The 23,809-nt window shown below is 52.0% G+C and overlaps 1 protein-coding gene across 4 annotated transcripts in view; it reads right to left on the reverse strand.

Annotated features, from left to right (window-relative positions):
- Window positions 1-9,909: 9,909 nt before the first annotated feature.
- GNAO1 (G protein subunit alpha o1) overlaps window positions 9,910-23,809 on the reverse strand; it is a 146,918-nt gene continuing 133,018 nt past the window's right edge. For all 4 annotated transcript variants that reach the window (XM_074152092.1, XM_074152094.1, XM_074152091.1 and 1 more), the window contains 3 exons: window positions 22,918-23,047; window positions 14,160-14,313; window positions 9,910-10,404 (listed from right to left, as the gene is read on the reverse strand). In XM_074152092.1, coding sequence (XP_074008193.1) covers window positions 10,217-10,404; window positions 14,160-14,313; window positions 22,918-23,047 — 472 coding nt within the window. In that variant the 3' untranslated portion in view covers window positions 9,910-10,216. The remainder of the gene's footprint in view (window positions 10,405-14,159; window positions 14,314-22,917; window positions 23,048-23,809) is intronic.

Below are 23,809 nucleotides of genomic sequence, written 5' to 3' on the forward strand. Positions count from 1 at the left end.
CCCCCAGCCCCGGTGGGTGGGGGTCACGCCGGGCAGCGCCCTGGCACGTACCTGTGTATTCAGGGAAGCAGATGGTCAGAGGTGATTTCTTAATCTTCTCAGCAAATAGGTCTTTCTTGTTGAGGAAGAGAATGATGGAGGTATCGATGAAGAATTTGTTGTTACAGATGGAGTCGAAGAGCATGAGAGATTCGTGCATGCGGTTCTGCAACAGGGAGCATGGAGGGAGGAGAGGGGAGAGAGAAAGGCAAAGAGAAAGAGAGAGTTAGAGGAGAGGAGAACATTTTTCTGAATTGAAATGCTTAGAGGAGGAAAAAAAAAAATAAATAAATCTCTAAAGTAAGACAGTGGTAAATGTGAGATGGTTACGAAGGTGGAGGAAACAGGGTGTTGCTCTCATCCCAGGCTGGAGGATACAGCTGATCCCCCCCCACTGTCTCTCTGCAGAGCCTCTGGAGCAGGGCTGGACGCCTGAAGCCTCAACCAAGAGCAGAAAAAATAAACCCTCATTTTCTCCTCGCCTGCAGAAGCTGAGGAGCTGGGAAAGGGGGCTGCAGCTATCTGGCCTCGCCTGCATCTCCTCAGGGGCTGGGCACCCCTGAAGCATCACTTGCAGAGCCTAAATAAGGGATGGACAGGCAGCCCCAGCCAACAGCCGGGAGGCACTGGGCATAGGGGCTGGGATGGAGGAGGTTCTGGCCATCTCGGGGTGGTCCTACGGACCCATCTAGAAGGGTATTTGTGCTGAGCGGCACCGTTGTGGCAAGACTGGTGCCAGAGGCCGGGACAGGTCCTGTCCCAGCCGGGACCTTCTGCCCCTGGGAAAATCTTCAGCCCGGCTTTGAAAAGCCCACAGGGGTGGCCGGGTGGCCGCTAAGACATCCCAGCACTTCTGCGTGGAGGAAACCAATGCAGGTGCCTCTCGCAGCTCTCCTGAGCGTTCCCGGCTTGGGGCTGCTCCAGGGAAGCTTTCCCATGGAAGAGCTTTAGTAGGAGCATAAACAGATGCACATCTCAAAAAAAACTGTAAATTTTTTTTTTTTTAAAAGTTAACTGCCCTTTTACATGTGGACAAAAGCCACCTAAAGCCGTTTTCCCCCCATGCTATGCAAGCTGTTAGCAGAAGGGAATGGAGAGCGGACAGAAGGACAGGAGGAGGAGGTGAGGCTGTCCTGTGCTGGATCAGCCATGGCAGGGCACCATCAAGCAGAGGGTTTTAGCGCTTCACCCCAGCAGCTGCGGGGTGTCCATGCGGGCAGGCACATGCACTCGCCGTTAGTGTGAAGCTGGACAGGACCCGTATGGCTCTCAAGGAGCTCTCAAGAACTTCTCTCCATCATTAACTTGCTCTTAGAATAAGCCAAAAGCCGTTCCCTGCTGCCAGCTTTTGAGGCAGCCCGTGGACCTCCTCCATTGCTGGTACCCACCTAGTTGACTACTCCAACTGGCAAAGCTTCTGGTGCAAGGGACTTGGTGGAGTCCAAAGCTGCTGCCCACCCATCTCTGCGACCCCCTCTTGGGGCTGAGCCCCTCCCCAAGTCCTGGCTGCCCCTCACACGGGGACACCAGGCTGTTTGGAGAAGCCGTGCGTGATGTTGGGAGCAGCAGAGACATGCTTGGGGCAGCAAAGGTGTTGGGCAGCCGGTGGCAACCCCCCCCTGCAGCAAACAGTCCCCCAGAACCCCCCCCCTTTTTTTTTTTTTTTTTGTTGTTTTGGAGGTGCAGCGAAGGGGGGGCTTTGGACTCGCCGAAGATTCGTGAGAACACACGTGCCTCCTCATGGAATGATGACCCAATTACACATTTTGGAGTTATCCATGAATGTTTTATTAGTGAGTCATTTTATTAGCTACACTTCAGCTGTAGCCTTGCATGCAAAATTTAGCAGATGTCTGATTCCATCTTGAAAGGCTTTCAGCTTGCAGTGGCGCTTCCTTGACAAAGAGCAGCTAGGGATGCCAGGCAGTCGCTTTCCAAAGCTTCGGCATCATTTGATCCTTATCTTTAAAAAAAAAACAAAACAAAAACCCCACAAAAAAACCCAGCAACCCCATCTTATTCATGGGGAGAACAGAAACCACCACAAAAGGATGTGGCTCTTCTTGAGTTGTGGCTGCTGCAGAAGTGCTGGGTCTTCAGATTTCCATGGGAAGTAGCTGGGTGGGTGTTCCCCCCCCCCCCTTTGTTGTCCCATATATGCATTATATTTAAATAAAGCACTGACGGTGGTGGAGCAGCTGAAACAAAGCACCTGCCTGGGGGAATGATAAATCCCAAGCACAAGAAAAATAACCCTGGTGACTTCCGAGCCGCAGGCACCCCGGAGGACATTTTTAAAAATCCCCAATAAAAGTATACGAAGAAAAATCCTTTCCCTCTCAGCCATTAGTTCTTCTCAGAGCTGGCCCATAATTCTGTCTGATCTGCAGGATGGGCTGTGTCGGGATACGTGTCCGAGGATGGGTCCAGCTGTAGTTACATCCCTGGAAACTGGTGAAGTCAAGGGGAATAATGGACAGTTTTCCTTTGCTGAGGTTTATGGAGAAATTCCTCTTGGTTTCTTCCAGTTCTTTGCTTCTATTCCACGTCCCAAATAACGGAAGATCTTTGGTTCAAACGTCAGAAGAGCAGACTGGCCCAAAGGTTGCTTTAAAGGGAGGGAGAGGTGCTGCAGGTTCCGTGTTACTGAGAAGGGGAGGGGGGGAAGAAAGCGCCATTTACTGAATTAAACCAGAAATGATCCTTTTTGCCTCTGTGCTCCCAGGGCTGGGGTGAAGAGAGGGTGGCAAAGAAATTCAAAGCTCCCTATTTGTAATAATAGATATTGGAGGAAGCGATGGGGCAGGAGGGACTGGCCAGTGCCCAAAGGGCAGCTGGATGCGGACGGACAGACAGACGGACACCAGCACCGGAGGAAAAGCATGGATGGTCGGACATGGATACATGGGCGTGAGGGACTTCAGGAGTGGGGGGGAAAAGTAATTTCAAGAAGTCAAGGAATACGAAGAAACCACAGTAAAGATGTTGTACTCAAAAAACAAAAGGAAAAAAAAAACTCCCACCAAATACTTACATAAAATCGGATACCTTTGAGTTATATCCTTTTCAAATTCCTTATTTCCAGGCGAATGAGGCTGTGTCAGGCGCCCGACATCGTGGGTGTGTGTTATACACGCGTGTGCACGGAGCAGACGTAGGGTGAATAACGGGCTCGAGAAGCTGGGAGACACAATAAAAACCCTCAAGGGAGACACAATAAAAACCCTCTCACGCTAGAAAAGAGCTGGCACTTTATTAACATTTTGTAACTAATAAATACATTACGGACAGCCAATAAATTATTACAATAACTAATGCTCTATTAAACCAACGGACAGTCACTCTTCGTACAAAATTACAGTTAATACAGTTTGGGCCATCAAACATGCAGGAGAAACGATTCAGCGAGAAAAGGAAAATCGTGGCGGCCTCCGGCGATCCTTCGGGAAGAAATGCGGTGGGGAGCGGGGAGCCCAGAGGCGGGGTGATGGTCACCGTTCCCTTGTTGAGCTGAAGGGGGAAAAGGGAAGGGGGGGGGGAGGAGGGGGAGAGGGGAAGGCATAGGACTGAGGATGTTAAATTAGGGAGTGGGCTATTTAATGGCTGGTCTTTAAACAACTGTATTTGCTCACCCAGTGCCGTCGGGTTGCTCCAGCACTGGAAAAGCTGGTGAGACTCAGGCAATGCTGAAAATGGCGGTGTTACTGGTTATATCTCCTCTCCCCACCTGGAGCGGGGTGGGGGTTTAGACCTGGAGACGCTTGCCTGTGCTACGGAACAGTCAGGATTTGGCCTCGACATGAATTTCCAAGGCACCGGGTGGGCGAGGGGCTGGGGCAGCGAGACTCGGGCTGGCTCCCAGCCCTCCAACCTCCTCCCCGCGTCTCCCCTTCACATCCCTGCTGCACCCGGCGCCCGTGGAGAACCGAGATGCCCTCTCTTGGGAGATGGAGATGGTCTCGCCCTGTCCCCAACCTGGCTCCCTCCCCTCTCCTTCCAGCCGGGAGGCTTCGGTCCTCCTGCTCTTATTAACACATCAGCGTTTAAGGGTGGCGTTACGCTCGTGTTTGCTAGCCGGCCTTTGCGGCACGAATAAAGAGCTCTCAGGCTGCTGGTTTGGACACGAGGGGTCCTGTGAGAAGTCTCTTTCCATCACCACGATCTCAGCGTTACATCCTATATAGGTCAGGTCCCTATATCTGTCAGCATCAATTATCTCGCGTCATCGCCGAGGCTCAGAAACGACAACGCACACTCAAGTCTCGGGGCGCTCGGGGAGAGCGTTTCTGTCTGCTCTTCCCCCCCGGGGAGGCAGAGGCAAGACCCTGGTCCCCTCCTTCCTGCCACCAGGACCACGTCTCTGCTTCCCCTCCCGCGCCTGCCCTGGGGGTGGCTCGGGATGATGCTCTGTGGCACCATCTCTACCGACCTCGACGCGTCCGGCGTCAGATCGTTAAAACGAGTGGTTCGAGTCTCCTCGGAAATGGCTGCGGAGCTTTTTTGGTCGTAAGCCTGAAGACAAACCTGGCCCGTGACAAAGACACAAACACACTAGTACTAAAGCTTCTCTATAATGGACTTGACAAACGGCCGGCCGTGTTCCCAGGAACTCAACAACTCTCCCTGGCTCCAAGGAGGTATTTTTTTTGGCCACAAAATACTCGGACACATGGCACAGGCTGGCGGTGCAGGGCGCTGGTCCCTTTTACAGCATCGACTGCACAGTCCCACGGGGGCTGATGTCTGCCACCCCCAGCCCAACCCCGCGCCCCGTCACCCTACACAGCAGCGACTGGGCACACCGGGATGTTCTGGAGAAAGAACATCATCCATGTCCCATCCTGACCTCTTGGAGATCGCGTTCCTGGCCCGAGAACAAAGCCTGTTCCCTTGCAGCCAAGCACTGGGCTCGTGCCACAGTAGATTAAAACCACCAGATACATTTTAATGTACGTTACGGTATAGATTCCTCTCGTTAATACTTTTAGTGCCCTGTAAAACAAAATCCCATCTACCGGGGAGGCACGGCAGCCTCCTCCTGAAGGATGCTCTCCCCTCCGCGGAGGGCCAGGCTGGCCTGCCAGCCAGGAAAGCTGGCTGAAGGCAAGAAGCGAATTCTCCTACAAAAGCTCCTGAGAGAGATGCGGTTGGAAGAATTTCTGGGCGGGCGGTGGTGGGGAGCCGACTGGCCCCTCGCTGGACCCGGCGGGGGCAGCGGGGACGCTCTGGTGGCAGCAGACGGAGGGAGCAGATGGCCTCGCGGCCGCTCGGCTGGGCTCCTCCGGCCGTATGTACAAACCAGAGTGTCAACTCTATTTGCTAAAGAAAAAAAAAAAACAAAACCAAAACCAACGGCCTTTGAAGTCTGTGGCTGTATTTCAAGGTATTTCAATGCTTTCCCAGAGCATGTTTATTGCTAGTTCTCCTAACGAGCCCAGCTACTGCATCCTCCCAAGGAGCACGGTGCTCGGCAGCGCAACCCTGCAGCCTCACACCTACAGCTTCATGGCAAAGGCTTTCCTTCTATGGGTTTCTCTGTTGCATTGAAATAAAGGAGCTATTTTGCATTTTTTTGGTCTCACGGCTCCACACGCCCGGCCCTCTCATTGCTGATGGAGCAAGTCGGGGCCAGGGGGAGGCTTCCTTATTTTCCTTTTGCCGCTGTCTGAAGCTCATCATGAGTTGCTAATGCTGCTTTAGACACGAAGCCCCTCGGATGCTGCTGCTGCTGCTGGACGAGTGACCTGAGTCGTTAAAAACCTCCCGCATCCCCAAAAAGGGCGTCGTTTGCAAATTCCCACCTTACTTAGCTTTGCAGGGCAGCAGGGTGGACACAAATACAGCTGTTTCGATTCGGTGAATCGTTGTGCTTTTAAAACCTGTCCCCCCGGCCCCAGGAAGATTTCTGCTCCATCTCTACCCGTTGCAACCCCCCCTCCTTGCACATTCAACCCAGCTCGGGGCCTCTGCCGGCCGGGATTCGGAGCGTCGCAACGGCAAAGCACAAGGGGGGCTACTAAGAAAAGGGCTTTTGGAAGCTGGCGATGCATTTCAAGGCTTCCTTTCCAGGCGACGGCTGCAAGGATTGCTGGTGTTTAGAAAAAAGCAGGGGGGCAAAAGATTGCCTGCGGAAGGCTCATCCCTCAGAAACGGCTGGGGAGGGTGCGGAAAGCCATGGGTGAGTAATGCTTTGGCAGGCGTGCTGGGGACAAAAGTCTGTACCCGGCCATCAGGCGGGAGAAACAGTAGTGTTTAACACTGGAAGCATTTCATCTTCCACACGCCGTGCCCAGCCTTTGTCAGCGAATCCTCACGGCACTTGTAGGAGGGAGGGAATGTCACCAGCAGCAGCTGAAGTGAAGCCGTAGACGTACAACACGCCAAAGAAAATGAAAGAAAAGGCTCCGTGTATCAGCACTTCCCTCTCTTTTTCTCCTTTTTCTCCCCGCGGAGCACCAGCCGTTGGTTATCCCCAACGTGCCGGGGAAGGCAGGAGGGGGTTTGCCAGCATGGCTGGGCACAGGTTGCCTGAATCCAGCCCGGAATGTGGCACAAACATGCCCAGCCAGCACCGGAGACTCGGCTGCATACGGTAGAGTTTGGGGCTGAGCTAATTTGAATTGTTTTTACCAAAATATTCCCATGCGCTTTACGCTGGGAACCCCTGAAGCCTTGGCTTGGTGCTGCCTTCACTGGGAACAGCTTCTCCTACTTATTCGCTCGGATAAAATGTCACCCACGGCAAAGGGCCGGGGGGGGCGGGAACAGAAAACCTCCAAACTTCTAGTGCTGCTGACCAAAACCTTCTGAAACAGCTTAACCGAGACCTGCCTCACTGCCCACGCACAGCTCTGGTGCTTCACCTTGGGTCCAGTCGTTACATGCACTTTACGTGCCAAATGTAACCAAAATTCAGCTTTTCAGCCCTTACTTTGACACTCAACGCACATTTGAACACTAGGTGATACTGGTGGGACCTGGTCACCTGCACGGGACAAGCTCTAGGAGCATCCCTGTCCCTCTGCATCCCACCAGCTAATTCCCTGTCCCCTGAGCATCCCTGTCCCTCTGCATCCCACCAGCTAATTCCCCGTCCCCTGAGCATCCCTGTCCCTCTGCATCCCACCAGCTAATTCCCCGTCCCCTGAGCATCCCTGTCCCTCTGCATCCCACCAGCTAATTCCCCGTCCCCTCCCGCAGCAGGAGCACCATCCCACTACTATCAAGAACCATCTTGGAAAGCAGAGCAAGGGACTGGACTAATTCAGTGACCTCAGACCCCAGCCCAGCTTTCACCTGGAGTAAAATGTCCCCTGAGATCAGCAGAGGGTATGCGAGCAGAAAGCTTGGCCTGGGGTCGAGGGGACGTTTCACGGGGGCGGATCCGAGCCCTGCGTATTTCTTTTTCTCATCACCTCTTTACGCACTGAACTCCTCCTTCCTGCAAAACCAACCAGGTTGTTTGCATCTTGCTGTCATTCCCTTGGCTTTAGCCTCCAGGGACTAGAGCTCCAACACACACATAAACCTTTTCAGGGCCGGGGCGTGCGGCTGGTCCCTTCCCAGGAACCAGGGAACTGGGCAGGTGCTTCCCGCTGGAGATCTTTGCTCCGAAAATCCTTCCCGATGACTCGGAAAATCCTAAGCTAAACCAAACTACAATTAAATGCCCAGGTCCTGTGGTCAGTGTTGCTTTGGTAGAGCGGAGTGCGCCGGCAATAAATGGAGCTGGGAGAGGGGCTGGAACCTGGGAAAACAAGAGGTGCGGGTGGGACGTGGTGTGAGGAGCAGAGAGGGGCTCCTGGCTTTGCTGGCCGGGCAGCTCCTCCTGGGATGCTGCCGGAGGTATTGTAAGGCTGAGATGGTGAAGGGGAAGGAGGGTGGTCCCTTGGGCCCGAGCAGGAGAGGCAGAGACCCGGCGTTATTGCTGTTAGTGTCCAGCAGAGCAGCAGTGGGCACTGCACAGTACTAATTACGGGTTTGTAACTTAACGCTATCTAAGGGTTACTGACACAGCTGGCAACCAAGCTGGGCTGAGAGATGGTTAGATGGGCGAGAGCCACCTTGTTCTCCTCCTGTTTGCCCCACGGTGCTCCCACTCGCATCCCCGGCTGGGGTTTTGTCATGGATGTCCCACAAACACTGTCCCAGCAGAGCACAACCTCCGATGGGGACTCTTCTCTTCCTGTCCTCCTCACTGCCTCAACCTGCCTCATCTCCCTTCTGAAACTTCTGTCCCAAACCTCCTCCTGCCTGTCCTCTCCATCCCATGCCACCCTACCTGCTCCTTTCCCTGCCTCGCCTTGCCTTTGGGCTGCTCTCACGCCATCTCTCTCAGATGGGCACAGTGAGGAAAGAGATATTGTCCCTCTCAGGCATGGCACTGGACAAAACTCAGGCCTCCTAAGACCTGAAAGACACCTGGGCTCCCAAGAGAGGACAACTTGTAGCTTGCCTGGAAAGACTCGTGTTTTCCAGGATCATGGACTTCTTGGAGAGGCAGGGATCAGCGTTGCCTACCCGTTCCCAGATGCCGTGCCGGTGGGACCTCAGAGGTGGCTGTCTCACGCAGGCACCAAACAAGCTTTCAGGGTGGACTTCTGAGGGTCCCTCCACTCCCAGAGGTGACACCCCACCTCTCGCACTCCCCTCTGCCTTCACCCCAACAGCACCTAGAGCTCTGGGGGAGGGCAGATGGAGATGGCCTCATGTGCCCCAGCCCAGCTGCATTTTGTCCTCCCCTCTCTGCCGCCATGTTCTGCTGTGCTGGGTGCTACCTTGCCCTTTCCACACCTCTTCCTCCCCTCTCTTCCTTGCACTTTTCTATCCATCATTCGACTCAAATTAGCTCCCTGAGCCCTCCCTTGCCACTACACGGCCAGTATAAACCATCCCTTCTCACTTTAGGTACTGGTAAAGAGATGCCCTGGCTGGAGACACCAAACCTGGAGCTGTCTCTCCTGGACGCCCACCAGGAGATGACACAGGCAAGCTACCTGCTTCTGATCGGCCAAGGAGGCTCAGAGTGCAAGGTCGGGCTTCTCAAGGGTACTTAGAAGCCCGAGGTGCGATGAAGAGCTGCAAGGCTCCTGCACACCCTGCTGTCACTCAAGCACGGTGGTGTTCCCCAAAGCACCTCTCTGCACTCCAGGTACTTGGAAGGTCAAACCCTGCCTACAAGAAACCAGGGCTAAAGATTTTGGGGTGCACCCCAGCGTTTAAGGGCCAAAGTTTGGAAAGAGATGCTGCAGGAGCATCGGTTGTGCTGAAATCGGGAGGCTGGGAGGTGCTTTGGGAAGGATGGCATCCTCACCAGGATGTCCCCGAGTGCAGGGTCCCCATTGGGACACCATCCCTGGGGCATGCTGCCTACGGTCCAAGGGTCCAAGCCCAGCAGCTCCATGGCATCCAGCATCAGAAACGCATTACTGAAACCACTAGATATCTTTTAACATTAATTTTGAAAAACTTGAGGTAAAACTGTTACTGGTAACGAATGTTTTTAGACCAAGGCTTAGTAGGTTTTGTTACTGCGTCCCTCTTACTCAGACACCAGCAGAACTCGATATGGCTGTTTCACTTGTTCAAATAGCTGTCTAGAAAAAAAGGAGAATATACAAATCCAAGCTGTGGCACCTGCGTTCAACACCGGCCCCTCCGGCTTTGGGGTAGGAACTGGAGCCTCAAAATGATCGTGTTGTATCTAGCACTTCCCAAAGGAATAGTGTTTAAAAAAAAAAAAAAAAAAGATAAATAACCAGGAGAATTAAAAATATCCCTTAGTTTCAAGGAAAAAAAAAAAAAAAGTTTTGGTTCCAAACTACACTGTGCTGACCAGTATTTTAAGGCTTTGATTTTTTTCTTTTTTTTAAAACTGAAGTATTTTTGTCTTTTGGCAGCTGAAATGCACTTTGTGGGAAAGGCGTTAGCTCCCTCTACAGCGCTGCGAATTGGAAGGGAGGAGTAGAACCAGGCAGCAAGGGAATGAACCAAAAATAAACCAAAATTAAAACAAAACGGGGCTGGGGAAAGCAGAACTTGCTGCAAAGTTTTCTGGGCCAGGAGGAGGGATTTACGTATTTCTTCCTCATCGTCTTCTGAGGAGGAAATAGAAAAGAGAGAGAGAGAGAGAGGACCTGTCCGTGGGACCGGAGGATGAGGAGGGGAGGAGAGGGCTTTAGTAGAGTCCGCATCCCCGCAGGTTGTTGGCGATGATGACATCTGTGACGGCGTCGAAGACGAACTGGATGTTGTTGGTGTCGGTGGCGCAGGTGATGTGCGTGTAGATCTCCTTGTTGGGGGACTTGTTCTTGCTCTCGTACTGAGCCTGGATGTAAGCCACCGCCTCCGTGAAAGAGTTGGGGCCTATAAGAGAGCCGAGACGACAGGAAAAAAGAGTGGGTTAAAGCCATCCCTCCCGTAACTCTGAATCCCTTGTAGGGACATGGGGAGCTCATAGCGGGGCTGCCGCAGCCCAGTCGCCCCATCTCCATCCCAGGGATGGGCACTACTACCAGCCAGGACTGCCCCAAGGGAGGAGATGCTCTCCGACCATCAGCTCAGCTGTATTTTCCTTCTGAGTCGCTGTTTACAGTCTACAGAGATGAAACGGGTGAGGGAACCGAGTGCTAAGCAGGCTATGATGGGAAAGCCAGAAAGAAATTCCACATCATGCTGACCAAAAAAAAAAAAAGAGAAAAAACCTGCCAGGAATGCAGCAAGTGCTTGACCTGGTGCAAAGGCTCAGCTTTTTTTTCCTTTTTTAGGTTTTTTTGATTAAATTTTCAGCTTTTGATGGAAAAGAGGAGCTAAAATGTTCATGAATTGAGGGCAGTATTGGTAACCGTGCCCTCCTTTCCCTGACTCACTAAGAGAAAAGGAGACGAAAAGATCCAGCCTCCGTTACAGAGCAGAGTGGGGGTTTCTCAAACAAAATATAAAAAAGCTAATAAAAAATGGGCCTCTTTTTAAGGGATTAGGATCATGGTACCTGCTGCTAGAGCTGTGGCTAAAATTGCACCACGAGGAGGTTCTTGTTTGGACGTACAGAGATGTCTGTGCCAAACATTATTAACCATCAGGTTTTGAGTTAAGAAAAGCCTCAGGAGCAGCCGCGCAGAAGAGCAGACCCTTTCTCAGGTGGGCAGCCTTGGCATCGCTCACACACACAGCTCCTGCCCAGGTCTGAGAACCCCGGTTTCTGGCCGGCCTGGGGTGCAGCCCTCCAGCAGTGCTGGGTTTCCCTGAGCCCTGGAGGGCTCTACGTTGGTAGAGCTCTCTTGGATCTCCACGATGCTTTCCTGGTGGGAAATGCTGTCATCTGCTGGAGAGAAGCTCACTGGGGCTTGAGATTTGCCGTGGTTGAAGGCAGCTGATCTGGGAAATGACTTGCACTCACATGTGTATGTGCATCACTAGTGGAAGCCACAAACCCATGAAGACCATCAGACTTGAGACTATGGTTGAAGTAAGACAAGGAAATTGTTTTCTGGGTGCAGTTTCTTGAATGAAGACCTCTGTAAAGAGTCTGGGAAGAGATCCAAGTGCTGTGTACCACCAGGAGGGTATTTTATGAAAGGGAACTTGATGGTTTCAAGGCATGAGGATTTAGATGCTGGATTCTTTATGGGAGAGCGGGGAATCACTAACACCAGCTTGGTTTAAAACACGCCCTGGACTCCGCTGCTGCCTCGCTAAGTATTGTGGATTAGCTAAAAGCATGAGTGAATTAAGGGGATGGAAACAGTCAGTGCTCCAGCATACGGCAAGCAAATTTGTGGATGCAGTTCTTCTAACAATTCTCTGTCAGCAGAACTAATGGCCATCAGAAGCTTCATTTTATTAAAAGCATTTTGTGGAATGGGCTGGTGACGTTGAAAGTCCGCTGGATTGATTTATAGGCTTTCATCAAATCATTCTTTTTAACTTTAGGGCAACTTCCTAATAACGCTGCTTTTTTTCACAAGGCCACGAGGGCTTCATCCCCTGAGCCGTGGCCAGTAAAGCAGGGGCGAGCAACCTTAAGTGTCTGCTTGGCTCTAAAGTCCAGCTTAACGCTAGCACAAGCTAACTGCCAACTTTTAATGGCAGCGCTGAATGCCTTGGGGTGAGGTGTTCTTCACTTCTGATGACTGTCAGGTCAGTGGAAGGACTTCCAGCCCTCTCCGATGGCACGAGAGAGAAGAAAGCCCTGTGGGGAGGGTCCCTGCCATTGTGATAGCTCCCAGCTTCCAGAAAAGCACCTTGAAGGAATTTAGAGCATCGTTGGGGTCTTCTGAGGTATGGGGAGGACTGGTTTGGTTCATCTGGGGCTGGAGTGCTCCAGAAACAAGCTATGTTTGCTTTCCTCTGCGTGGTCAGCTGAGAGCTCAGCTACGTCTGTACAAGGGTCGGACTCCCCCACTGAACTCCTCTCTTGGGCTGGGACAGTTTGGGAAGGAAAAGTTATATCTAAACCGGCATCTCTCTGCCATCAGGGATACGTAAGGATGTTATTTCAGAGTCGGGTTACTGGGAGACCTCACTGAAGATCCACAAAACCAGGTCTGCAAAACGCCACGAGGAAGGAGTGAAAGGTGCAGGTTTGCTTCACGGAGAAAAGGGAAAAAGAAAGATGGCATGATGAAAATCTTCCAGCATATAGAGGCGCTGCTATAAAGAGGATGGTGATGAGCTGCTCTACACGCCATCCAAGAGACGGCAAACAGCAATCTAATTTGCCACCATCGAAATTTGGGGTTGGCACTATTGTGAGCTTTCAACTGTACAGACGGTGAAATTTCCGTGATTAGACCTTTTTTAGACAAACATTGTCAGGAACATGTTGGTTCTGCCTGGACCAAACAGTTGAGTCGACAGCTGAAATGTGTTGGTAGTGACAAACACCCAACCCTTGCCCGGAGAGGAAGCCTGCAGATGTTCTTCTGAATTCAGATGGAGTCGCTCAGCTCCATGGTCACAGACCATTCAGCCCAAAGCAGCGATGATGGATCGCCTTTGCCTATTCACAGTGAAAAATCAAGTGCTCGGAGATAGGAAGCTCTGGTTAATAATTTGTTGGCCTGCCCAGAAATGTGACACTCTTGGTACTCCCGGTTCACAACTATGTTTCCTGACAAAGAGATCTGCTTCTCTGCCTGTCGGCTTGATTCATCTGGATGTCTCCGGTGAGCTTAAATAATTCATGACGATAAAAGTTTATTTTTATGCTGTCTCGGAATGGTAATGAGGGTTTGTGGAAGCTGGCGAGATGCAGCTGCAGCCTTTGCATGGGTGATGGATTCTCATCATTAGCAGGTCAGATGACAGGCAGCCAGCAGAAGGGAGGGCTTCTCCCATGCTGTGCTCTTCTTGCTGTGGCTCTCCTCTGTCTGCGCTGTGGGTTACGAGGTGTGGGTGGCCAGTGCACGAGAAGATAAAGCACCTTGTTTTCTATCTGCATTTAACTGGAAGCGTTTCCACGTGGCTTGGTGTTAGCCAACCTGAGAGCGAAAACTAGGGACCTTCTAAACTAAGGTGATAAAAATTCCCAGCCTGAGCTGTGGGACCTGCTGTCTGCATGCTGGAGGGCTTGATCCTGCTGCCCCTCGGTGCCTGGCAGGGAATAGTGGCCTGGGAACCGCAGAGGGATCCTTGTTGTGGTCAACCAGGACCCACACGAGGAACGTGATGGGTTATGAAACAGCAAAGCTGGCATCCAGCTGAGGACAGCCTGACAAACCCCGTGCGTTGGTCTCCCGGAGACCAATTACCCGTTTGTGATGGTTAAGCTCACTGCGTCTTCCTGAGAGACCTGCAGGAGGGGTGGTGTTCCTCAGCCACACCGGGAACCAGGACACGGGTTTGGGAGCGTGCTGCCAGCCCCGCTCCTACGGGTGTTGGCTTGGATCAAACACCCTGCTCAGTGCTGATGGCCCCGTGCCTGCGAAGAACTTGGGTTGAAGTCATCCTCAGGCTTTACGTGGACCACTAGACATGGTGGGGGTGATCCTAGGGGCACTTACTGATACGAAACTTGCTGGGATGGGAGCTCTAGCTATGCATCTTTAGCCCCACTGCCTGCGACACACCCCAGCATCGCTCCGTGATCCCTTTGCTACACATCCCTGCCTTCTCATTACCTGTATACTCAGGAAAGCAGATAGTCAGGGGGGATTTCTTAATTTTCTCCTCAAATATGTCCTTCTTGTTTAGAAAGAGGATGATAGACGTGTCTGTGAACCACTTGTTGTTGCAGATGCTGTCAAAAAGCTTCAGTGACTCGTGCATGCGGTTCTGCAACAGAAAGGAGAGATGGCATCAGGCCAAAGGCAGCGACTCGGGGACGTTCAACATGTAGGGAAATCTAAAACAACTAAATTAAGGAGGAAAACACAAAAAAAATGAAAAGCTACGATATACATAATAAATTTATGTATACATACAGCTGAACGTATACATACACAGATGCAGTCCCTATAACACTTGACATACAGTTAGTGACCTCAGGGCATTTAACTATGCAGAGCTGCTTTGGTTTTGCATAGCATGTAATTTACAGGATCCCAGCTCACAGAAATCATCATGCACCATGCATGGATGGGGAGTTACTTTTGCCCTTTGATCAGATTTACATGTCGGTGTAGCTCATGCAGATTTTCTGAAAGGTTTTCATTAATTCTTTTAATTTAATTTTTTTTCTTTACTTTCTCAAGTGTGTGCGGCACACGACTGGTTGGATACATTAACCAAGGACTGGTAGATCCTTGAATTAATCTAGAGTTGGAAGCAGACATCAAGGTGACATAATTTTGGAAATGACCTTGCCGTGACCTTTGCCTGGGTTTTGTTATTTTGTTTAGTGGTGTCGTCCGTTGTCGGGCTTTTAATTTTTTAAATTTTTTAAATTTTTTTTAGTCCTCTTGGAAGATGGCTCAACCGAAAGCGTCTGGCAGAGAGGAAAAAACGGTGAAAATGGAAGAGGAAACAGTATAAAAAGGAAAAAAAAGTAAGGAAGGGCATCTAAGAACAACCAGACTAGAAGTCAGGCAGCTCCCACCGACGTTAGCTCGTGCCTCTAGAAGAACATTAGCTCCTCGCCAGCAGAAGAGCCATACGTTCAAACGCACGCACAGCGAGAAGTTAGGTTATAGGCCATGCAAAAACAAACAAAAAAAAAAAACAGCAAAAAAAAAGGAGACAGGAAAAGGAGAGAGATAAGAGGAGTGGGAAAAAAAAAAACCAACGAACACTCAAACCAGTTAGAGAGTCACAAAGTCCTCCACATGGTTTTATGGTGGTGGAAAGAGCTCACGGCAAAGTCAACCAAGTGTCATGTTCCCTGCTGCTTTCAACTCTCAACTTGGCTTTTTCTTTGGGTTTTTTTTTTTTTTGTTTTTTTTTTTTTTTTCTCGGTTCAAGAGAAGCTTCATACCTGCCGAATTTGGTTGGTCTCTCAAATGCTCATTTTTTGGCCTTTGTTTGGCTAGGTAAGGCCAGCCGGGCGAGGAAAAGCTTGTGGAGGCGCCGAGGCGGGCGACGTTTGGGGCGCGGGGCCGAGGCCGTGGCCGTCTCTCCGCCGGGAGCCGGGCAGCGCAGAGGGCAGGCGCGGAGAGGACGAAGCACAACCCGGGGAGCCGGACCCCCGGAGCCGGGGGAGGACGTTATCAAAGGCAAAGAGCATGGAACAGAAACGGGCCGGCTCCTCGGCTTTTCCCGGTGGCATCTCCTCGGGACAGCGCTCCCCAAACCCGCTAGTGCACACACCGGAGAGGTTACACCAGGGAGAACTGGGCTCGCCGCTGCCGGCTGGGCTTTTGGGGGTGGCCGCCGTGTGTGTCCCCCCCTCTCCCCCCACCAGATTTGGAAACTGGGAGAGGTGGAGGAGGCAGCCGGGCGCTTTCAGCCCTCTCCCGCTCCGTTCCACGCCGGCAGCATCACTCAGCCCAGCGCCTTATCGATTAACGCTTTCCTTCTCATTGATGCGCTTTAGCTGCTCCTGAGACGTTTCATTTAGATAAAAGCGGCTCCGTGGATGAAGGAAACATCCGATCCGACCCAGAGTGAAACAAAACGGGCACGATTTGCCGTACCGTATACCATAAGGCTTGGCTGCCAGCCTCCAAACGACCCAGCATCTCCCCACCGCGCATGGGACCCACGCCAGGGGGCCGAGGCGAAGAGGTACAAATGTTAAAGAAAAAATAATAAATACATCGACTTATTGGCTCTCGGTGGCAAGACGTCCCCTCGTCTGGACCGTCCTGTGTCTCTGTGTGTGTGTGCGGGTTTTTGCTACCCTGGTTTGCACCGGCTGGTGCGGGAGCCCAAGAGCAAAGCTCCTCTCCTGCTACTCGTGGTGTCAAAACCGTAACCGTGTAGAGACCTGCAAAGGTTTTGTCCAGGAGATCCTGGGCTACCCAGAGCCTTTGGGAGGAGAGAAGAAAGCGGAGGGCGGTCAAGGTGGGGGGGAACAGAAAGCAAATAATACAATTAACCGTTTTTCAAGCAGGTTCCCTCGCAGAACATTCGGAACGACATTTTTTATCACCCTTGCTGATTTGAAATAAAAACACGGGGAAACACGTGGCTGCTGCTCATGGGTTAAAAGCAGTACCTCTGCTCTGCAGCCGCCGCCGCCAGCCTGGAGGGGACTGTACTTACCACCCAGCACCTCGCCAGCCCCACGGTGGGCGACCGCCCCTCGTGGCACGGGCAGCACACGGCTGGCATGGGCTTTGGTTAAGAAATAGAAGCTGAGGACTTCTCCCGAGCTGGGCTTCGCGGCCGGGTGAAGCTGAGTTTCCTACGGCAGCCAGACTACGTAAGGATCCTACAGAAATCCTTCTGCTGCCCTTATATGCTGCGATTAATTTGCGTTAATACCTGTTAGGAAATGAGAGTGTTTTCCCAAGAAACAGTGACTCTTAGCGTCCAGTCATAACCAGAATATAATACACACAGCACAAGCCAGTACATCCCCGTAGAAAATGAGAGTTACAATAAAAATCCTCTCTTCCCCTCAAATTGCAGAAACAAGTTGCGACGCTTCCTAAAGCCGCCTGGCCCGGCTTTCTGACCTCTACACGTTGATTTTTTTTTTTCCCCCAGTTAGCTGAGCAAATACAACCACCGCTCTGCCCACTCCTCCTTATTCTCCTGGGAAAGATTCCGGTCCTAAAAATCCACCTTTTCCTCCCCCATCACTGAAGAGGAGGTGGCATTATTCAACAGCGAGGAGCCCCTCTCCCTGCCGTGGCGAAGGCGCAGGGCGGCAATATCCCGCTGAGCAGGGAGGGATGCTCCTGGTGCCGTTCCTGGGTGCCGTGTGGGAAATGTTGTCGCATCCCAGGAGGGCTCCCGGGAGCCCAGGCATGGACACAAGCTGTCTCGGCGCCGGCTAACAACGGGAACGCCTGGCTGCCCCCCTTCCCTTCCCAACTGTTAGTAGCTTAATAGGTGTTTGCAGGAGACCTTCAGCAGCTGGGGCAGGTCTTGGCTGAGGATGGGGAGCCTGTCTCCGGGTACCACGTGTAAAAGGACAGGCTGCTGCGAAAGGGGGAGTTGAAGCACCCAAATAATCCCCCTCCTACCAGTAAATCCACAGTGGAAGACCCTTTTCGTCCCTTAAAGCTTCCCCAGGCCCCCCGCCACTGAGGAGCACCCGTGCTGCGGTGATGGGGCAGACGTGCCCGCTCTGCTAGGAGGCATTAAAGATTACACATCTCATACTTTTATATGAGGTGATATGAATCACTTCACCTGCTTTTGGACCCATCGTGCTGCTTTCTCCTACTTCGTGTTGGGTCTAGCGTTAAGGGAAGGGCTTCTTAACGTCACTTCCTATTGCAAAATCCTCATTTTAAACCCTTATGCCTGCAAATACTTTCTAGCCCAAGGAGGGAAGCAGCCACACCAGCCGTGTCACGGAGGAATAACCACTCGCCCACACACATTAAAACTCCAGTGAACTGCTCCTGAGCAGGACAAGAGACAGAGTGGCCTGTAGGTGAGTTCAGGTGTCATCGCACAGCCGTGTTCCCATCGCTGGTGTGAGGGGCAGCCAGCTTTCTGCCGAGCGTGAGGGAGAAAGGATGCTGAGGTCAAGACCCTGCCCAGGCAGAAACACTCATAAAACCCATCTTTTTTGTTTTTTTTCACCAGAGCCTGAGAGAAGACCTGGTCATTCCTGCAACATACAGTCGATTCAATCTTTTTTGCTTCCCTTGGTGATAAAGTGCTGTCATGCGAACTGCAAGGACACCGGTGGTTATCCTAAGCACACAAACTCCCTATTCCCCCCACTCCCCCCCAACACCCCCCCCCCCCAGTTCTATTTCCTACGATGCCCGAGCCACTTCCACTTGCTTTGTCACTCCTAAGGCAATTTCTGAGCGCCGCAACTCAATTTTCCTTGCCCAGTGGCAGCAGAGAGAGCATGCTAACCAGGTCATGCAACAAAATAGGAACCAACAGGGCAACACTAATGCAGACCAAGGGTCACCAGCACAGTGCCTTCAACCCACCCCGTGCTCAGCAATGGGGACGCGGACGATACTTGCACGTCTTGGCTGGATAGGTATGACCTAAACATCTCCGTTTCAGAGGCAGCAATCTGCACCAGGAGCATCTCCCTCTCTTGCCCACGATGCCTTAGAACTTGCAAGGGAAAAAACCAAAGAGGATAGTCTCGGTTCCTGTGATAGAATCATAGAATCATCTAGGTTGGAAGGGACCTTCAAGATCATCTAGTCCGACCTTCAAGATCATCTAGTCCAGCCTTCAAGATCATCTAGTCCAACTACAGGTCCCATACTGTTGCTGTCTGTCAATGCCATTAGGAATTCCATTTAGAAGGAACAACGCAAATCTGCCTTCGTTAATAATCTCCTCCAGTTTTACTGATTAATATGACTGCTGCCCCTCTCTTCTCCCAGATTATAGACCTCAGGCTTTTCCTCCTGTAACCTCAGCTTATGAGACATAAAGATAAGTCACAAACGAGACGAAATAGCCTCGTCATGCAAAACCATAATCCACGCAGCTGTTCAGTCAGGTAAAGCAAAATTCCCACCGTGTACAAATACGGCACCTCCTTGGGGTGGAAGCAGTTTAGATCCGCCAACAGCGGTGTAAAAAAGGGCTGTGGGGCAATGGGAGAGGCTGGATTCAACAGCACCAGGGTCTTTAGGGGTCTACGGGCCTAGAAATCACAGATGCAGAAAGTTTTCTTTATATTATTTATGTCTTTCTGATCTGGATATAGAGAATTACTTGCCTGCCTTGGCTCCTGCAGTGTTGCTCTTTGTGGCAGGGAATTGGAAAGTAAATACATCCCTTATAAAAGACTACCTGCTCTTAGGGAGCCATGGCTCTGCACACAACAGCCCCCTTTTAGCTGCCGCAGGAGGACGAGTGCTCGGTCTTTTCAAACAAAGAGCACAATAAACCACAAAAGAACTTTACAGGTGTAGAGCTGTGTTTTAATTTTAAGGACAGGGACAGGTCAGGGGGTGTTTCACCCAGCCTGGTTTAACCAGCTCTTTGCTGAGCCTCTTTTGGAAGGATTCACAGTAAACCTGTTGTTCCTGAGCTTTTTTTTGAGACAAGCTGACCCTACAACTGCACTGGTCCCAGCACCCTCACGCTCACTGAGCTTAACAAGGTGAGCCCCAGCTCCATGTTAAAGGCTGAGTTTATCTGAGCTGCAGTTGCACCTGCCTGAAGTTTGGTTTAACTTAGAGACGTGCAAAAAGCTCCTGTGAAATCACAGAATGGTTTGGGTTGGAAGGGACCTTCAAGACCATCCAGTCCCACCCCCTGCCCTGGGCAGGGACACCTCCCACCAGACCAGCTTCCTCCAAGCCCCATCCAACCTGGCCTTGAACCCCTCCAGGGATGGGGCAGCCACAGCTTCTCTGGGCAACCCGGGCCAGGCTCTCACCACCCTCACAGCAAAGAAGTTCTTCCCCACATCTCATCTCCATCTCCCCTCTTTCAGTGTCAAACCCTTCCCCCTCCTCCTATGGCTCCCCTCCCTGATCCAGAGTCCCTCCCCAGCTTTCCTGGAGCCCCTTGAGGGACTGGAAGGGGCTCTAAGGTCTCCCCGGAGCCTTCTCTTCTCCAGGCTGAACCCCCCCAACTCTCTCAGCCTGTCCTCCCAGCAGAGGGGCTCCAGCCCTCCCAGCATCTCCGTGGCCTCCTCTGGCCCTGCTCCAACAGGTCCATGTCCTTCTGCGGTTGGGGGCTCCAGTGATTATTGCCAACAGGGTGCCGATCGCAGGAGGGAAAGCTGTCCTCCCTGTGCACCCAGCTTTGCAAGCAGTTTTTTTGGGCCCCTGAGGTGCTCTTTCCCTCTCACAGCTCCGCGCCAGCAATGAGAGCTCTACAAGTCCTTTCATACTCACAGGGACATCTGTACAGCCCCCAAACCTTTGGTGGCTTAATGCAGCTGGAAGTGCCCGGGCCGTAGTAAGCATCTGTATAGAAAATGAAGATGGAGGAGCAGCCTCCAGCTCCCTCTCTCTCAGCTGCCTCCTCTTTGTGTTTTCTAAGTGAGAAGCAATAAAAGCTGATTTACGTCATTAAAGCCAGCAGATGTGACGGATGCAGACAGACGGGCAAATCAGCTGACTGAAGAGATGCTGCTTTTACTGCTGGGTTTTTGGAGAGGCACCACGTTAGCAGGGAGGAGACCCGAGGCTTGGGGGTCGAGCTGGGAGAGGACCAGAGTCCGTTCGCGCTTGGGGCCGTAAAATAGGGCGGACAAGATCTGACACCGTCATTTTTTCCCTGTTTTCCTTGGCCTCGCTCAGGGTTGTTTGCTTGGGATTAGGCAGGGGTGGTGATGCTGAATCCTTTCCCCCTTGTGTAAATGCAACGGCAGCTGCCTCTGCCCTCCTGTTGCTCAGCATCCCCAGAAATCCTTTGTGACACCCACAGAGCTCCTTGCTCTCTGCTCAAATGGTGGCTTCCCGTGGGTCTGCCCTCTCCTGGAGTATCCTTCTTTATCACCTCCCGGGTGCCTTTTTCCCTGCCCAGCTGCAGAGATCGATGGCCTTGAGCTGATGGCTGGGGTTTTCCACCTCATGTCGGGAGATTTCAGTTCCTTCCCAGTAAACCCAATTGGGCTGAGCGTCCTTGAGCTTATGAGGTCAGAGGGAGGTGACAACTGAGGATTATAAATAAGTGGGCATGAGAGGTGTCTCAGTCTGGAGGGACAAGCCGTGACGTTAACATCACCCTGAATTCTGGCATCAATAGAGAATCACAGAATGATATGGGGTTGGAAGGGTCCTCTGGAGATCATTCAGTCCAATCCCCTGCCAAAGCGGGTCCACCCAGAGCAGGTCCCACAGGAACATGTCCAGGCGGGTGTGGAATGTCTCCAGAGAAGGACGCTCCACCACCTCCCTGGGCAGCCTCTTCCAGGGCTCTGCCACCCTCACAGGAAAGAAGTTCCTCCTCATGTTTAGGTGGAACTTCTTATATTCAAGTTTGTGCCCATTTCCTCTTGTCCTGTCCCTGGGCACCACTGAAAAAAGACCGGCCCCATCCTCTTGACACCCTCCCTTTAAGTATTTATAGGCATTGATCAGATCCCCCCTCAGCCTTCTCTTCTCCAGACTAAAAAGACCCAAGTCCCTCAGCCTCTCCTCGTATGGGAGATGCTCCAGGCCCCTCATCATCTTTGTAGCCCTCTGCTGTCCCCTCTCCAGCAGTTGCCTGTCCTTCTTGAACTGGGGAGCCCAGAACTGGTCCCATTGCTCCAGATGGGGCCTCACCAGGGCAGGGCAGAGGGGGAGGATGACCTCTCTTGACCTGCTGGTCACACTCTTCCTGATGCCCCCCAGGATGCCATTGGCCTTCTTGGCCACAAGGGCACATTGCTGGCTCATGGTCAAACGACCCAAACCACCAGGCGAGTTCATCAAACAGTTCCCCAAAGCTCATAAACCCGGCTCAAAGGGGCCAGAAACCACAGCCCCCTCCCGCTCCCCTCTTTTTGGGGAAGAGACAACAGCTCCCTAACAGCACTCTCTCCCTCAACTCCTTCCTCATCACCAGCACTCCGCAAGCCTGACCTCTTTACCAGCAGGAGAATAAAGACCCTCAGAGAGACAGAGACTGGGCACGGACGAAACCATTACCAGTATGGCCTCCAACTCCTTCTCGTTAGACAGATGTCACCGTGTGCTTGCTGCAGTCGTCATTAGTCCCAAAAGCCTGCACCCCCAACACACTGAATGAACGGCCAGAAGCCAGTAATGAGGCTTCTTGCATCCTTTCTGTGTATTTAATTCACTTGTATTAATTGCACTCTAATGCCGGGGCGCGCACAGCTCCTCGCTAGCTTTATTTCCAGATGGTATTTTGAGCCTAATGTCACAGTGGGAAGTCATAAAAGCTCTCCTAGAGCAAATTACCTGAAGGAATCAAACAGTTCCAGTCTCACTTTAGGAAAAGGGATGGATTTCTGTAGCCTGAAGGAATAGCTTATGCTCCCAGCCTGCGCCTGCCTCGGGGGTGCAGGGCTGCCCTGCGCTTCTCCACCACGGCGCGACCACCACCCCACGCTTGTTTTAAAAGCCCACCGAGCTCTGCCTCCTCCTTTTGGATGCAGGGTCCCCTTAGCACAATTTGAAAAAAACACACAGCTCAGCTAGAAAGGAGAAATAAACCACCGCGACTTTACCCGTGCAAGAAAGCGTTACCTGGGCGTGCAGGACTTGATTTCGAAGAGTGCGGAGGAGGAACAAAATCCCCCCAGGATTTCAAAGCCAAGGGGGGAACGACCGACAAAAGCACGTTACTGTGGCCCCCCCAGTGAGCGTTCGGCGATCTCCGAGCGGTTCTCCCGTAAAGAAGCGTCGGGGCCTCCGGGACCCGGTTTAGACTCACCGTGGTTTCGTCTTCATGGAGCACCTGGTCGTAGCCACTCAGCGCCACGCAGAAAATGATCGCTGTGACGTCCTCAAAGCAGTGAATCCACTTCTTGCGTTCTGACCGCTGGCCCCCGACATCAAAGAGCCTACGGCACAGGAGAAGACCGTCAGCGCCCCGCTCTTTCTTAATTACGAGGAAACTTCTAGCAGTTTTCGGCATTTTCTGACCACGTGGTCCCTGGAAGGCTCCAAACACACAGCAACAGGTCTTTAACCACTGGCTGGGTCTTCTCCAGAGCCTGGAGCCAAGGAGGACCAGGAAGAGCATAGAATCATAGAATCATTCAGGTTGGAAAAGACCCTTGGGATCATCAGGTCCAACCATCAACCCCACTCTACAAAGTTCTCCCCTACACCGTATCCCTCAATACCACATCTAAACGACTCTTAAACACGTTCAGGGATGGTGACTCAACCACCTCCCTGGGCAGCCTCTTCCAGTGTCTGACCACTCTTTCTGTGAAGAATTTTTTCCTAATGTTCAGTCTAAACCTACCCTGTTGCAGCTTGAAGCCATTCCCTCTCATTCTATCGCTAATTACCTGTGAGAAGGACCTCTCTACAATGTCCTTTCAAGTAGTTGTAGAGAGTCATGAGGTCTCCCCTCATCACTCCTCTTCCTCAAACTAAACAGTCCCAGCTCCTTCAATCGTTCTTCATAAGATTTGTTCTCCAGGCCCTCCACAAGCAGTTGCAGCTTAGGGATGTGGGGACCTGTGGGAGAGCCTCAGCAGCCTGCTGGGTCCCAAGGGGCCGGCGGAGGTGGAGACCACGCACTCTTGAGTTTTAAATGCTCTAAATACCGTGTGTGCGGCTTTCTGTCTTCATGACCTCTTCTCTCTACTGGC

Source organism: Numenius arquata, chromosome 8 (assembly GCF_964106895.1).
Source record: "Numenius arquata chromosome 8, bNumArq3.hap1.1, whole genome shotgun sequence".
Classification (NCBI taxonomy): Eukaryota; Metazoa; Chordata; class Aves; order Charadriiformes; family Scolopacidae; genus Numenius; species Numenius arquata.